Source organism: Cibotium barometz, chromosome 52 (genome assembly GCF_041138505.1).
Source record: "Cibotium barometz isolate CiBa-2024 chromosome 52, ASM4113850v1, whole genome shotgun sequence".
Taxonomy (NCBI): Eukaryota; Viridiplantae; Streptophyta; class Polypodiopsida; order Cyatheales; family Cibotiaceae; genus Cibotium; species Cibotium barometz.
In genome coordinates, this window is record NC_141097.1 from 5,076,621 (window position 1) to 5,091,181 (window position 14,561).

A 14,561-nucleotide genomic window follows, 5' to 3' on the forward strand; every position below is an offset into this window, starting at 1 on the left:
GTAGGGCTTTATATGGAGCCAGATACAAGCATGAATATGCATGGGAAAGTCCATCTGGGGATGAAATAATTTCCAACACCTCCTCTTTAGCACCAGATGGGTGGACCATGTCTGGTGCGCTGCAAAAAATCCTCCAAAGAGTCTGAGGAACAACCTCCTCATAAAAGACACAAAGCTCGCGAAGATATGGTACATCTGAATACCGAGAAGGTCTCCGGAAGAAGCCACGAGAAGATCGAGAAGATATCGAAGACGAAACAACAGGATCAATCTAGAGAGAGAAGCCCTCAGGAGATGGAACCATAGATGACTCCGAAAAATGTGGTACCTCCTCTACATCTGCAACAAGTATCGGGACCGAAGCAGAATCTTCCTCTGAAGAAGAAGGAAATGAAACAACCACTAGAACAAACTAATCATCAGTGGTAGCTGAATTTGCCAGGTTCGAAGTAGGAACAGGCTCCAAGATAGTGGAAGATGCCTCCTCTGAAACATAAGAAGGAGAAGCAACTGCCAGGAGAGAAGTCGCCAAAGTAGGAAGCTCTAGAATATGTGAGGATACCTCAACAAAATCATCCACCTGCTTTGTAGAAAAACCACTATCCTCCTCTGAAGAGAGGAGAGAAAATCGGCAATAATAGCATCAGCATGTAACAACACAAGAGAAGGAAGATACTCATCCAAAGGGATTAGAGGAACTGATAAGGTCGTTGCCAGAAACTCCTGTAAACAATCCTCTAGGGCATTGACTTCTGAATCAGAAGTCTCTTGTGTGACCATCAGGATGGACTTATCTTGCTCTTGTGAAGATGAAAGAATAAGGGGATCACAGACAACAAGAAAAACCATCTTAGCATGAGACTTCTCCTCTATCGTTGGTGAAGTATCTGAGCCTTCTATCGTGGGTGAAGTGTGTGAGGAGCCATTGGAGGAAAAGATTTCTTCATCCTGGAACCCTTGATGCTGTTAGAATTGTCAGAATCGTCGTCGTCAAAAGATGACTTTGTGGTGACTTTTCTGCTTGTTGTTGTTGAAGTTCCCTTTTCTGCCTTTGCCTTTGTCCTTGCCCTTGTCAGAGGCAACAAAAGCAGACTCTGACTTGCCTTTTCTGCGAAGCATGCACTTGTCATGGAGATAACTCACGACTTCCTCAAAAGGGGGGAGAGGATCACGGAAATAAATATTATCCCTGAAAGAATCAAAGGAAGCAGGCAACTTACCAAGAAGTTTATGGATGGGATTGTTGATGGTGCTCCCGTACTCCTCAAGTTGCAGCTTGATACGGGAGAATTCTCCCATCTTCTCAATCAAGTTATCTGACTCAGTGATGGTAAGGTTCTCCAGATCTGACTCCAATTTGGCAACCTTCACTGTCGAAACTCTCCCATACCTCCTCTGGATCTCTGTTCACATCTGATGAGCATTTCTCCGGGAGGAGACAAACTGTGCCTGTATGGATGGAGTCATGCAATGGATGATGATAAGACGAGCCCGAGCATCCAATATGCTTTGCAAAGCAGGATCCACCAAGTGAGGTGTGGAGATAGCCATCCACACACCGGCTCCTTCCAGCAACAACTGAGTGTAGAAAGACCAAGTATGATAGTTGGTTGCTGTAAGCTTCATGGAGTCACTGACTTGGGGAGGATTGTAGGATGGTATGTTGGCAGGGGTGGGAGCAAGACCTGGATGAGAGAAACTCAGAGAGGAAAGATTGGGAATAGGAACCACCTGTGGAGCGGCGGGAGCAGGGGATCCAGGCTATGATGGAGCGGGAGAAGAGATAGGAGAAGGAATGGCTGTAGAGAAGTGGTCTCCTGAAGCCATGTCTGTAGACAAATAATCCTCCTCTGGCTTAGGTGGTCGGCTGACAACCTCCTCTCAAGTTGTGCACAGCAAGAGAAAGAAGAAAGAAAAGGAAGGGAGGGTACATTACATATGTCAGTGTCCAGTATATTATGAGATACGAGGCCGTTTTCATTGCCTGTTCTCAGAGAGGGTTCGGACCTTTTTCCAGAGTCATGAGATACCTGGATCAGAGATCAGAGAAGGAGGGGATCAGAGAGGGAGAGACACCTACAAAGGCAGATTACAGACTTCTTTCGACCAGAGATGGAGCAGTCAAGCCAGCAGGCATTGTAGCTAGCCCCAGAGTATAGCTGCACCAGAGGTTCACTGATTGATCGGGCTATAGAGCTGGGGCAGTCCAGGCGCCCCAAGATGAGAGGCCCATCTCGACACCGACGGAGACTACAACAGAGGATCAGGACCATACTAGCATGGCATGGGAGACGTCCAGTCAGAGTACTCATCATGGAGGACATTGAGGATATCCGCCATCGACCGATGAGAGACATCTTTGGATAGTGATGTATATGATGCTTACCTTTGTTGCTGGAGTTTTCCTTCCCAGATGTTTTTATCCATTAGGAGCTCCTAGTACCTTACTTTTCCTCATAGTTGTTGTTTCAGTTTCAGTTAGTTGTTTAGTTGTTTTAGCTTTTCTTACACAGACATTGTATCAGATCCACCAATTGTTGTAACCTTTTTGGTCTCATAGGTCATTTTGGCCTTTTGAAGACGTTAATATATCATTTCATTTCATTTCTTCCTCCTTCCCTTTCCCTTATGCTTTTTTTGTGTGTTTTTAATGGTTTAATGCAGAAAATTTCCTAAGTCTACTGCACAACCTAATGCACTACTACCTTGATAAAACTAAAAAATTAAAATCCTACTAACAGTCGCACACACGATTAATGTACAATATATCAAGTAAAATCATACACACTAACTAATATTAACAATAATTAAGCAAAAATCATAGCAATCACAACAAATTTAACAAAAAATCCTTCCTAGTCCTCCTTTGGGACTCTTCAGTAGGTGCCTGACCATAGTACTGGACAGGGCAGCAGTTGATATGCCAATACTTTTATACTCTTGAGAACTTTGAAAGTGGTACTTTCATACAGTTCAGGATTCATTTGTAGATGCTTGAGCATAGTTTAAGACAAGGACTCATCTGTAGGTGCTTAACCACAGATGATGCGGTGGACTTATTGGTAGATGCCTGACATAGCACAGTACAGGGCTCAGATATCCGGTTAGATTACAGAAGTGGATATGTCGATAAGTTTCCTGAGAGATTGCTATTGTCTGATTTCAATCCTGCATACTTTCATGAATTTGGGATAGTAGAGTACTCAAGCATGTAGTTCTTTGGATTATTTAGAATTTTCAAGATTTCTTTTGGCTAAATTAATCCAATCATCTCACTTTTTGGAAAAAATTCTAGGTATTGATTTCCAAAAAATGTGGCAAGAAGCAAAGTCTCGTTGGCTGCGACCTACAGAGATTTATGACATCCTTACTTCTCATCACAAGTTTCCAATCAGCAAAGAACCACCAAACTTGCCACCAAGTAAGTTTCTACATCAGATCCACTTTACTAAAATTAAGTAGGATGTATTGGATTGCTTTTTGATTCATCTCTAGTGTTTACCAAAGCACTTGCATTTACTTTGTTGGATTTACCTTACTGACAAAAACCCCATGTCCTGACACTCGTAAAAATACTCAGTTGCATGATGCGTAAAAATACTCTGTTGCATGATGCTGTCCAAGTGAAGTTGGAGCTAATATTTGAGTTATATGCATGAGTCCGAAGCCTGATGTTGGAGCTTTTCAGACTTCCTTCAGTTGTAAGCTACCTTCTTTCCGTAGCAGCTTATAGTATATGAATAAAGGGTGTTTATGTGTAGTCAAGCATTGATGAATAAAGGGTGTTTATGTGTAGTCAAGCATTGATGAATAAGTAAGAAAACTAGCAACATTTGTTGTTCGGCAGATGGTTGATCCATCCATTTGTAACTCACAAAGTAGGGTTTGGGAATGGACTGTCTATTATTATCATTAAGTGCCTGCTAAGATGTTATTTGATCTTCCCCATAGGGAATATAAGCATGGAATCGTGCGATCTTGTGTCCTTGGTGGGGACTGCATTCTATCTCAAAATACTCACTGACAACTGGGCATTCCCGAGAGACATAAACCTGTAGAGCTGAATCACAAAGACAAAAGGAGCATCGGGATACCTTGCTTCCTTTTTTTGGCAACAGACCACTCCTGCTGTCATGCACACACATGGACGTGGTTGATTTCTAATGCTAATCCCTGATTAGGCAGCAGATAAACATTAGGATTTGAGCATTAACAGCTTTAACAGGCATGTGAAGGCTTGTCGGTGGACCAGGAACCAGTCAGTCAGGAGGTGTCATCCATCATGCCAGTAGCACATCTAGATCTATGGGTCCATGGAACTGGCCAACCAGCAGTTGGCCAGTTGAATAAAGCTTCGAAGAGCCTATAAAAGCAAGGCTTGTGTTCATTATAGTTCATCTGACCCCTCATAGTTGAGGCAGGTCAAGAGTCTAGTTAGGGGTCTTTATATTTCCTCTTTTGGAAGGTCAAAGTCCACAGTCTTGTACAGTCATCTTTGACAATTTATGTACTATATAATATACTGAAAATACAGCTCTCTCTCTCTTTCTTCTCTCTGTCTTTGTTGATGGTTTGCATCAAGGTTCCTATTTAGTTGCTTAGGGCTGAAAGAAGACATCCAGAGCTTCCGTGCATGTGACATAAATCATATTTTGTGGTACTAAAGAAATGGCATAGTTGAGTGACCCTTTGATGTGTCGCTTGTTTAGGGTCAAAAGTTAGAGTGGTCTCGTGGCTAGTAAAAAAGGTGAAATGTGTGGTGCAAGCCATCTCCTTAGAAGAGGTTGAGGGTTGTTATAAAAAGGGCTCAATCCTGCACTTGCTTCTTTTTTCTTCCAGTTTAAGCTGGCAAATTTTTCTCTCTCAAGTGGCTTGTACTTATAAACATGGTTCCACCATTAACATTTTATTAAACATATGCTCTTGATATCTTCTATGTAATCTTGTCATCTACTTGTATTATGTCTCTTTCATCTTGTTTTTTAAGTGCCCTGGTCTGCCAGAAAAATCCTAAATCTGATATAACTCAGCAAGGTTTAACTCCTCTGTAACTCATTTCTTGCTTGTAGCCTTATTCCCTTCTCAAGCAGATCTGTGCTCCTCCAGAGCTGCCTAGAAAACCCTAATCAACAAAATCTCTGTTTCGACATTATGTAAAAGAAGAGTTCTTCTCTGATGCTTTTGCTCTTCAATCTAGAGCAAAAGAATCCTCTGCAATGAGGCAGCAAGCAAGACCAGGCCAAGTCTATGCAGATATCTAAAAACGTTTGTGGTTGTTCTCAGCGAACATGCTAACTCGGGATCTCAAATTTACAAAGTGATATCTATAGCACTCACTATACGCCAAGAAAAAGTGCAGAGAAAAAGTGCTTGTCCACTCGTGGCAGTTTCATGGCTCTTGCTTACACCCAGTTTATATCAGTTATGCATCACAAAGCAAAAATTATTAATGAGGCATCATGTCCTGTTTCTAGTCAAGTACTTTTTCATGTGTATCCAAGTTATCTAGTTCTGAGTCATTTACCTAGCTGCGTGTCCTCTCATCTTCAACTTAAGAACTCAGGCATGTTACATGTACTGCAAAATATCAATCTTTCATGTATCTAGTTAATGTACTTATCACCAATCAAGAACTTACATGATCACGCATACTGTACGTAGCATTCTTAACACCCTTAACCACTGAGTAGTAAGATCTCACAGCAGGCATGGCTTGAAAGCTGACCCAACCTATTTGTAGTATTTTGCGTGTGTTGTTTTAATTATGGTTTCCGTCTGGTAATCTTGATGTGGGATAGTTGATGGTCTATTGCTACACCCTCCAATGCATGCCCGTGGGTAGTGCCAAAAGATTGGCCACACTCAGTTTCAGTCTTTCATCTAGTAACCTTCAAGCACAATCAGTCCAATCTATGGAGGCAATTGCAGGCTGACCCTGGCAAGTGTAAATATGGTGCTATAAGGAACATGGACACTTTCTAGAAGATGTTGCCTTTGTAGATAAGGTGTCCATCTTATTATAAGGGTGCTACCAGCAATTCAAACTGTAGGTAGCCTCTCTTACACCAAAGGAGATGTTGCCTTTGTAGATAAGGTGTCCATCTTATTATAAGGGTGCTACCAGCAATTCAAACTGTAGGTAGCCTCTCTTACACCAAAGGACTAGTTTCTGTATCCTTATTAATATGCACTACCACACTGATGTTACCATTTTGCATGCAAGGTGGCACATTGATTCTCTTTGATCGTAAAATGCTGCGGAACTTTCGAAAGGATGGCCATCCATGGCGTAAGAAGAAGGACAACAAAACTGTTAAAGAGGCTCATGAACATTTAAAGGTGAGCTTTGTGAAGGTTTGGTCAATAATGAGAGTCGAATGCCTTCACAATTTTTATCAACCATGTCCTCCTTTTCTTACACTCACTACTTCGAAAAAAAGTTTAGAATTCACTGAAATTAGTGATTATATGATCTGACCAAGGACCTGAGGTTGTCCATTATCCTTTATATCTTCAACAGTCTAGATTATGCACACACATGATCAGACGTGTAGCACTGAAGAGAAATAGAGCTTTTTAATGAACTCTTTACAGTAGATGAAAGCATTATTGGCTAGTGCACTGAAGCAAATGGCATCAAATTTAAAACTAGGTTCTTATTTTTCCCAGGTGGGTAGTGAGGAAAAAATACACGTGTACTATGCTCATGGCGAGGGCCAGTCGAACTTGCAGCGCAGGGTTTATTGGCTGCTGGATAAGTCAGTGGCCAAATCCTATTCTTCTTGTTGGTCATGAAATGTTCTGTGAGTTTTCTTGCAAAGAGAGAGTGACAAGTTTTATTAGCCAGCTTAGGTGTGATTATAAGTTTGAGCCTTTTGCAGGACCCTTGAACATATTGTTCTTGTCCATTACTTGGAGGTCAAAGAGGTATGATTTTTTAAAGACTCGATCAGGTATCAATGCATCTTTTTCTTATTGGAGGCTGTAAAAATCTCACCTTATGCCAGCTGTTTTGTATACAGGGTGCTAAGGCCAATCCACAACATGCATGCCAACCTAGCTCTGTGGAGGGCATGCATCCTGAACAATACACTGCATGCAAGCCTTCCCTCAGCCCATTCTTCACAGATGTGGAGCCTGTACTGAGCTTAGGGAGCTCTGCAGGTCCTGCTTCAACACCCCATTTGGATTTTTCAGAACTCAATTCAAATGGAAATGATGATTTTGACAAGTTTTCTCTTGAGGACCTACGATCCACTGGGGAGACCGGGTTTGGTAATACTGAAGTAGATTCACAGTGGCTGCAGAGTGCAGCAGGTTTCACTCACCAGCAAGTAGAGGATCAAGGTACGAATGCAAGTATTTCCAACATGTCATGCCCAGTGAAAGCTGTACACAATTGAAGCTAGTCTGCTATCGGATGCCTGCTTGATCAAATTACCTTGCTATTAAATGAGTACCCTAAAAAAAATGGAAACATCATACCTAACTATCACACCTTCATGATTTCTGTTTTCCTTCACATGGGATAGGTGAGGGAAATCCCAACACAAGTGCTATGAACACTTCGGCTTGGGACAATGTTTTCCAGCTGGCTAATCAAGCACCTAGACAGGCTGTCCATAATGAAATACAGCTTCTCAATGGCCCACAATTGCCTACATTGCAGAACAGTGTTCAAGATGTGATTTCATACAGAGCAACCGCCGTAAATTCTCAAGCTGCTTTTGAAAGCCAGGTACTCAAAGTGGAACACTTTGGGATTAAGTAGTATTAAACAATTCTTTTTTTTTTTTCGTGAAATGGTGGTGTTTTATATTATAAGTAGTATTAAACAATTCTCTCTCTCTCTCTCTCTCTCTCTCTCTCTCTCTCTCTCTCTCAGCTTCACCATAAAATAACATGCCAATCATATAGATGCAGAGGTATGAGGCTGGATTTGACACACACACACACACACACATAACTTTTTTTTTTGGTAATATGGTATATTACTAGTGGGAAACCAGGGGAAAACCCACAATCAAAATACAGGAAACATAAGGGAAGTTACAAGCCCAGCTGTCCAACTACGAGGCAACTAAAGTTTATAATCAATCAAAGAACACTTGTAGCTGGTGCAAGGGAAGACCTCCAAGGTAAAAAAAAATCGCGAAGAGATAAAAGAAGGGATCTCCTGATGAAAGCAAAACAGGGAATATGTTGTGTGGCAAAGATCAACTAATTTCTTGCATGATAGATGGACCATAGGGCCCAAAATCTGGTCCATGCAATGAAAGTATCAAATTCTGGCAAATGCTACCAAATAGCCAAAATAATTTGCCAAAAAATCTGCCCACAAATCTCAAACGAAGGTGTTCTGACAATATGTCCAGAAGTGCATGGGAATGGGGGCAAGACCACAGAAGATGATAGACTATCTCACGTGGATGTGAACATCTTCTACAAGACACTAGAGCAATACATCTTTCGGCCAAAAAACTGCCAATCAGTAAGGCACCAACGAGACATCTCTAGAAGAAGACTTTCTATTTGAGGGGTAATTTACTCTTCCAGATCTTCAAGAGAGCCACCCTCCACCATCCAGAAGGCTTGTTAATGTGCCATAGTGAGTTTCCACCGTGAGCCTGTATCCAAGGAGGAGGACGAAGCAATTTGTATGCACTGGTTGCAGTGAGATTGTGAAGGGGCACCGCGCGGCAGCCTGCATTGACCCACCAAAATCCAATCATCTAGGGTATGACTCAATTGTAGAGGAGATATAGGCTGACAATCATGCAATAAAGAAGCTATGATTCGCGATATTGGTCTATGATGTAAACCTAGATTGTAAAGGGCCATAGCTTGTGGAAAAGAAAGAACATAGCTGCTATCATTTAGTACATCCTCAACATATCTGACTGCTTTGGTAGAAAGGTAATAAGCCTTTCTTGGTTGTAAAAGAGCAAGAGGCTGTTGAAATGCACGACTCCAATGAATGCTCTCTCTACGAAGGGAGTTTATTGATGAGGCGGTCTACCGGACCATTTTATTTGAGCCATCAGAGAGTCTGCCGGTCCTGGATTAATTTTGTGGAAATCAGGCATCCAGGAATGTGTCCCTTTAAGCATCCTAAGCATGAGTAATCATCCAATGCCCAAAAGTTGAGGTTTTCATTGGTGCAACAAGTCTTGATAACATTAAATTCCATGGCTGTTTTTGCTCCAAGAAACTCAAAAGAAGAGAAGCTTTCTTGGCAATAACATGAAAGTGTAAATTCAGTATATTGAGGCTACCATGCATTCTTGGAGTACAGACCAAATGCTTTTTAAGTAGCCTAAGGGGTTTTATGTCCACCTTAGTACGCCACAAACATGCTAAGGCTGTAGACATGAAACTATCCAAATTGGTAGAAGACCAAGGAGAACAAGAGGCAAGTGAAACTGAATATAAGCCATTATAATGGATTGCACAATTCTCAATCTAACATGCAATGGCCAGGTAGATAACTTCTGATATTGAAGTTTGAAATTCAGCTTGTTCAACACCCAATGTCATTCTCTACAGAGAGACATTCCAGTCCAGAGGATACCCAAGATGTCTTACTATCTAATCTAGTGAAATTATCTGGCCTGGCCAAAGAATAGAGTGCCAATCACAATGCTAAAGTGGAGAAAGCTTGGACTTGACAAAATTAATTTTCAAGCCTGCCGCAAGACCAAACAAGTCTAGAGCATCCATAATTATTTTAACATCATCTTGATTGTTCCTTGGAAAGAAAGGCGAGTCATCCGCATAAGCTTGGCTAACAAAGTGATTTACATCCGGAATATGTATGCCATGTAGCTTGTTCTCTGGAAGTAGTTTGTCTAATAATAAGAGCATGGGATGAGTGACTACTGCATAGAGCAATGCATTGAGAGCGCAGCCTTGGCGCACTAATTTGCCTAGAGATCAGAAATTTGAAAGATCCTTGTGTAATATATATAGAGCAGTTCCTTCGTCATAGAGCTAGTAAACAATATTTCTCATCTTAGGCCCAAAGTCCATATTTCCAATGACATTGGCCATAAACTACCATTGTACTGTCTCAAATGCTTTTTCTATTTCAATCTACATTATGAGCACATCTTGTTGAGTCTATTTCACATATTCAATGCCAATGTAAGCATTGGCAATGTTATCCATTATTTGCCTTTTGGGCACAAAACCATATTGTGCAGGGTGTAGACCCTTATATAAAATGTTCTTCAAATGGTTAACCAACATTTTTGCAACCAATTTGTAAACCACAGGCATAAGAGTTGTTGGTCTCCAATCTGATAACTTTTCACAAAGATGTTTTGTGGGAAGTAAACAAACCAATCCTTCTTTCCAAGAATAAGGGAGTTTGCCAGAATGCCAACAACAATTAATCATGAAAAGCAACTTAGATTTCAACGTATCCCAGAAGGCTAGAAAAATTCTACTGTGAGGCCATCCTAGCCCGAGGATTAAGCACCAATGAGACATCTGCAGAAGAACACTTTTTTTTTGAGGAGTAATTTACTCTTCGAGATCTTTGAGAGAGACACCCTCCACCAGCCAGAAGGCTTGTTAATGTGCCATAGTGAGTTTCCATGAGCCTGTATCCAAGGTGGAGGAAGAAGCAATTTGTTTGCACTGGCTGCAGTCAAAGGGCACCGCACGACAGCCTACATTTTGACCCACCAATATCCAATCTTTCAGGCTATGACTCAATTCTAGAGGAGGTATAGGTTGAAAATCATGAGGTAAAGAAGCTATGGTTTGCCATATCGGTCTGTGATATAGACCCAGATTGTAAAGTGTCATAGTTTGTGGAAGAGAAAGTACATAGCTCCTATCATTCACCACATCCTCAACATATTTGGTAGAAATGAAATAAGCCTTTCTCAACTGTAAAAGAGCAAGAGGGTGGTGAAATGCACGACTCCAATGAATGGTCTCTGCGGTCTACCAGACCATTTCATTTGAGCCATCAGTGTCTGCCAGTTTTGAATCAATTTCATAGAAAATGGGCATCCAGGAATGCGCCCCTCTAAGCATCCAAATATAACCTCAGCATGAGTAACCATCCAATGCCCAAAGGTTGGAGTTTTCATTACTGCAGCAAGACTTGATAACATTAAAGTCTACGGCTGTTTTTGCTTCAAGAAGCTATCCAACAGACATCTAGTAGGGTTGGAGGCTAGGTTCTAAGCCAAATTAGCAAGATGATAATCGTACTTTCCATGCTTGGTAAAAACAAGTCCTTTTGCTCATCAAGACCTCACATGCTTGCACACACTTGCTGAGACATGCCTATAGATGATGTATATCAAACCTCTATAGATTCTGAGATCATTTGAGGTATTTTCTAAACTGTTCAAATGATCCACAAACAGTATGTGAACTCCAAATTTTCTCTGTCTTCTCTAGAAACATTTTTTGGTAGAGCTAGATTGATACAAGATTTGGTACAACTCTTCTAACTACTGTAAAGGTTTCTTGTATCCGTTCTGAGCGAAAAAGAAGAGGGAAGAAGAAGAAAGAAGAGGGAGGGAAGAAGAAGAAGAGGAAGAAGAAGAAAGAAGAGGGAGGGAAGAAGAAGAAGAAGAAGAAGAAGAAGAAGAATGAAGAAGAGGGAAGGAAGAAGAAGAAGCGCGTGAGAGAGAGAGAGAGAGGGAGAGAGGGAGAGCTCAGAGAACGCGGCACAAAGAGAGAGAGAGAGAGCAGGGGATTGAAAACGTCAAAATGTTAAAACCTTTGCGAAGGCTAAAGTAAAAAAAAAAACCCTTAACCTCACGTTTTTTATGAAAGAAACGTTTCTTATTGTAAGAAACGTCCCGTACGTTTCTTTTCGAAAAGAAACGCGTTTCTTTGCTACTATGGTTGTGGCCTTCTGAATCCATCCTACCCTTGGATGATCAAGACAGACTTCATGATTGCAACTTGCTGGTCATACTAGCGCTATTTCATTGAATGCGCTTCGGCAAGTAATGTGTACAAAGTTCACCCTGGATTCAACCTCATGCTAATGCTTTTTGGAGTTTGCATAAGACTACTAAATGGTGGAAACAATGACTTCGAAGGATTTGGAGTTGTAAGCTGCCACTCAAACATCGTCTATTCTTATGGAGATGCCTTGTGGGAATACTTCCAGTTTCTACTTTTTTGGAAAAACGACATATCTCCAGCGATAGTTGTCGTAGATGTGGACGACATGCAGAATATGTTCCTCATCTTCTTTGGCATTGCACGCAATCCAGAAATTTCTTGCAAGCCAATTTGACTCACAACCTCCGAGAACGTTTTCCATCATTCAAAGGAGGAAAACCCTTCTGGATTTTTGGTGTTTTGCCATCTTGTATGACTGGATTTGACACTTTCATCATTTGGATGAGATATTGGGCACTCTGGACTATTTGGAAGGCTCAAAATCATGGTATGTTTCCATAGCCTTCTCTGGATTCTTATGCTTTCTTTTGTGCCAATCTTTGCCACTCCCTACATGACTGTCGACAACTGGAGGCTATTGACATCCCATAGTTTGAAGTCTTCTTCTACTATTTTTAGCTTTCTTCATTGGACGACTTATCTCTGAAGTACATCCTCCCCATGTATATTGCTTTTTGGTAATAGAGCACTGGTTTTTACTTCTTCTTTTTTTAAAGGGATGTGTGTGTGTGTGCGTGCGCATGTTAGATTGAGAATAGTGCAATCCATTTTAATGGCTTATATTTACTTTCACCTGCCTCTTGTTCCCTGGTCTTCGGCAGATTTGGATAGTTTCATGTCTTCAGCATTAGCATGTTTGTGGCGCACTAAGGTGGACAAAGAACCCATCAGGCTACTCAAAAAGCATTTGGTCTGTACTCCAAGAATGCATGGTGGCCTCAATATACTGCATTTACACTTTCATGTTATTGCCAGGAAAGCTTCTCTTCTTTTTTTTCTTCTTCTTCTTCTCCTTTCTTTCTTCATGTTCTTCTTCTTCTTCTCCTTTCTTTCTTCATGTTCTTCTCCTCGTCTTCTATTCTTCCTCTTCATCCCCATATCATTCTTAGCTGAAAATTGAAATCTCCAATTTCTCCCAATTTGCAAATCCTAATTTCCCCCAATTATGGAATTAGCCCCAATTTTTAGCCGTTTCTCAAAACTGTCCCAATCTTGGGCAACTCCATCTGCCAAGTGACAATGACAAGTTTTAGCTTTTTACCACTTTAGTGTTGTTATAATGTTTAGGTCTAAAGCTAAAATTCTATATGAAAATATTAAAAACCTTTTTAAAAAATGACGTTTCTTATTTTGGCCCGAATTTTAGAAACGTTTCTTACGTGTTTCGTATGTTTCTAAGTTTTATACGTTTTTGGCTGCTATGGTTGCTATGGTCGCTATGGTCGCAACAACATGCCATTTCTAAGTTTTATACGTTTCTGGCTGCTATGGTTGCTATGGTTGCAACAACATGGTAATAGTTTTCCACACTTGCCTATGATGCGAACCCAAGTTATGTTTCAACATGCCTTTCGTGGTTCTTGTACTGCAAGTGGTCAAGGAAACATCGAAGACCAATGGATGCTTTCTAATCGAAAAGAATTCCTAGTTAGCACATCTCGTCCATGCCAACGAACAGAAGACAGCTAATTTCCAATCACGAAGAAGAGAAGATGCATAAGGGCATCCCGGAATTTTTCCTTTAAATTTACTAATCATTGCTTCCCATCACTGCTTCCTAGTGAGAAATGTGCCAATTGCCATAAGCTCTAGTTTTGATAGAAGCACACATGCCGGCAAGCATTATGGCCCATGGTTGCCAAAGCTGAAAGAAAGTGGGAATCATGGTGGCTTTTCTTGCCAAAAGATGATAGTGCAGATCAAGTATATTTAATCCACCATGCATTTTAGGTGCACACGCACACGCACATATACATATACTTAGTGTAGAAATTGATATGTTTACAAGAATAGTGGAGAAACTTTTAGTAGTATAAATTTTTGGGCTTGTTGAAAGAATTTTTTTCCCAAGAGGGAGAGTAGGTTTAGGGAGCATGAAAGCTCTATGGACTGAGCCTATGAAGGCGTTGCAGGTTTTTGCTCAAAGCAGTTTGTCATCCTTGTTTGAAAACAACAAGGCTGAAGACATGAGTTGTGACAAGAGAGAGAACCGTGCTATGCAGTGGCCACATAGTGCAGAGGTCAGCTCACAGATGTCATGGCAAGAAGGTGAACAGAGCACAGAAGTCACTTTTTTCGAAGCTCAAATAGACAATGGAGATGAAGTTCTGAAAAAACTTGATAGTCTAGATAGATGGTTGCAAAGAGAGCTTCCTGTTGAGAACAAAACCAGTCCTTTAGCACCTTCAGTTAACTCTTGTTCTTATTTGGACACTCCAATGCATGAGGAAAACCAAGAAAATATTGAAGAAAGTAAAAAATTGGCATGGCAATCACCAGTGACTGAGGAGTTGACACCCTCCTTCCTTCCACGGCCGTTCTTTGAGATAACAGATTATTCACCAACTTGGAGCTTCTCATCAGAGGAAGTGAAGGTATCATTCTAAATCTTATTCTGCTGGCAG

The 14,561-nt window shown here is 41.0% G+C and overlaps 1 protein-coding gene across 1 annotated transcript in view; it reads left to right on the forward strand.

The window, feature by feature from the left end:
- Window positions 1–14,561, forward strand: part of LOC147608706 (calmodulin-binding transcription activator 6-like) — an 85,246-nt gene that overhangs the window by 50,379 nt on the left and 20,306 nt on the right. The window contains exons 2-8 of the mRNA XM_086788352.1: window positions 3,296–3,421; window positions 6,224–6,339; window positions 6,670–6,758; window positions 6,882–6,927; window positions 7,023–7,347; window positions 7,533–7,738; window positions 14,070–14,531. Of these exons, the coding sequence (XP_086644478.1) occupies window positions 3,296–3,421; window positions 6,224–6,339; window positions 6,670–6,758; window positions 6,882–6,927; window positions 7,023–7,347; window positions 7,533–7,738; window positions 14,070–14,531 (1,370 nt within the window). The remainder of the gene's footprint in view (window positions 1–3,295; window positions 3,422–6,223; window positions 6,340–6,669; window positions 6,759–6,881; window positions 6,928–7,022; window positions 7,348–7,532; window positions 7,739–14,069; window positions 14,532–14,561) is intronic.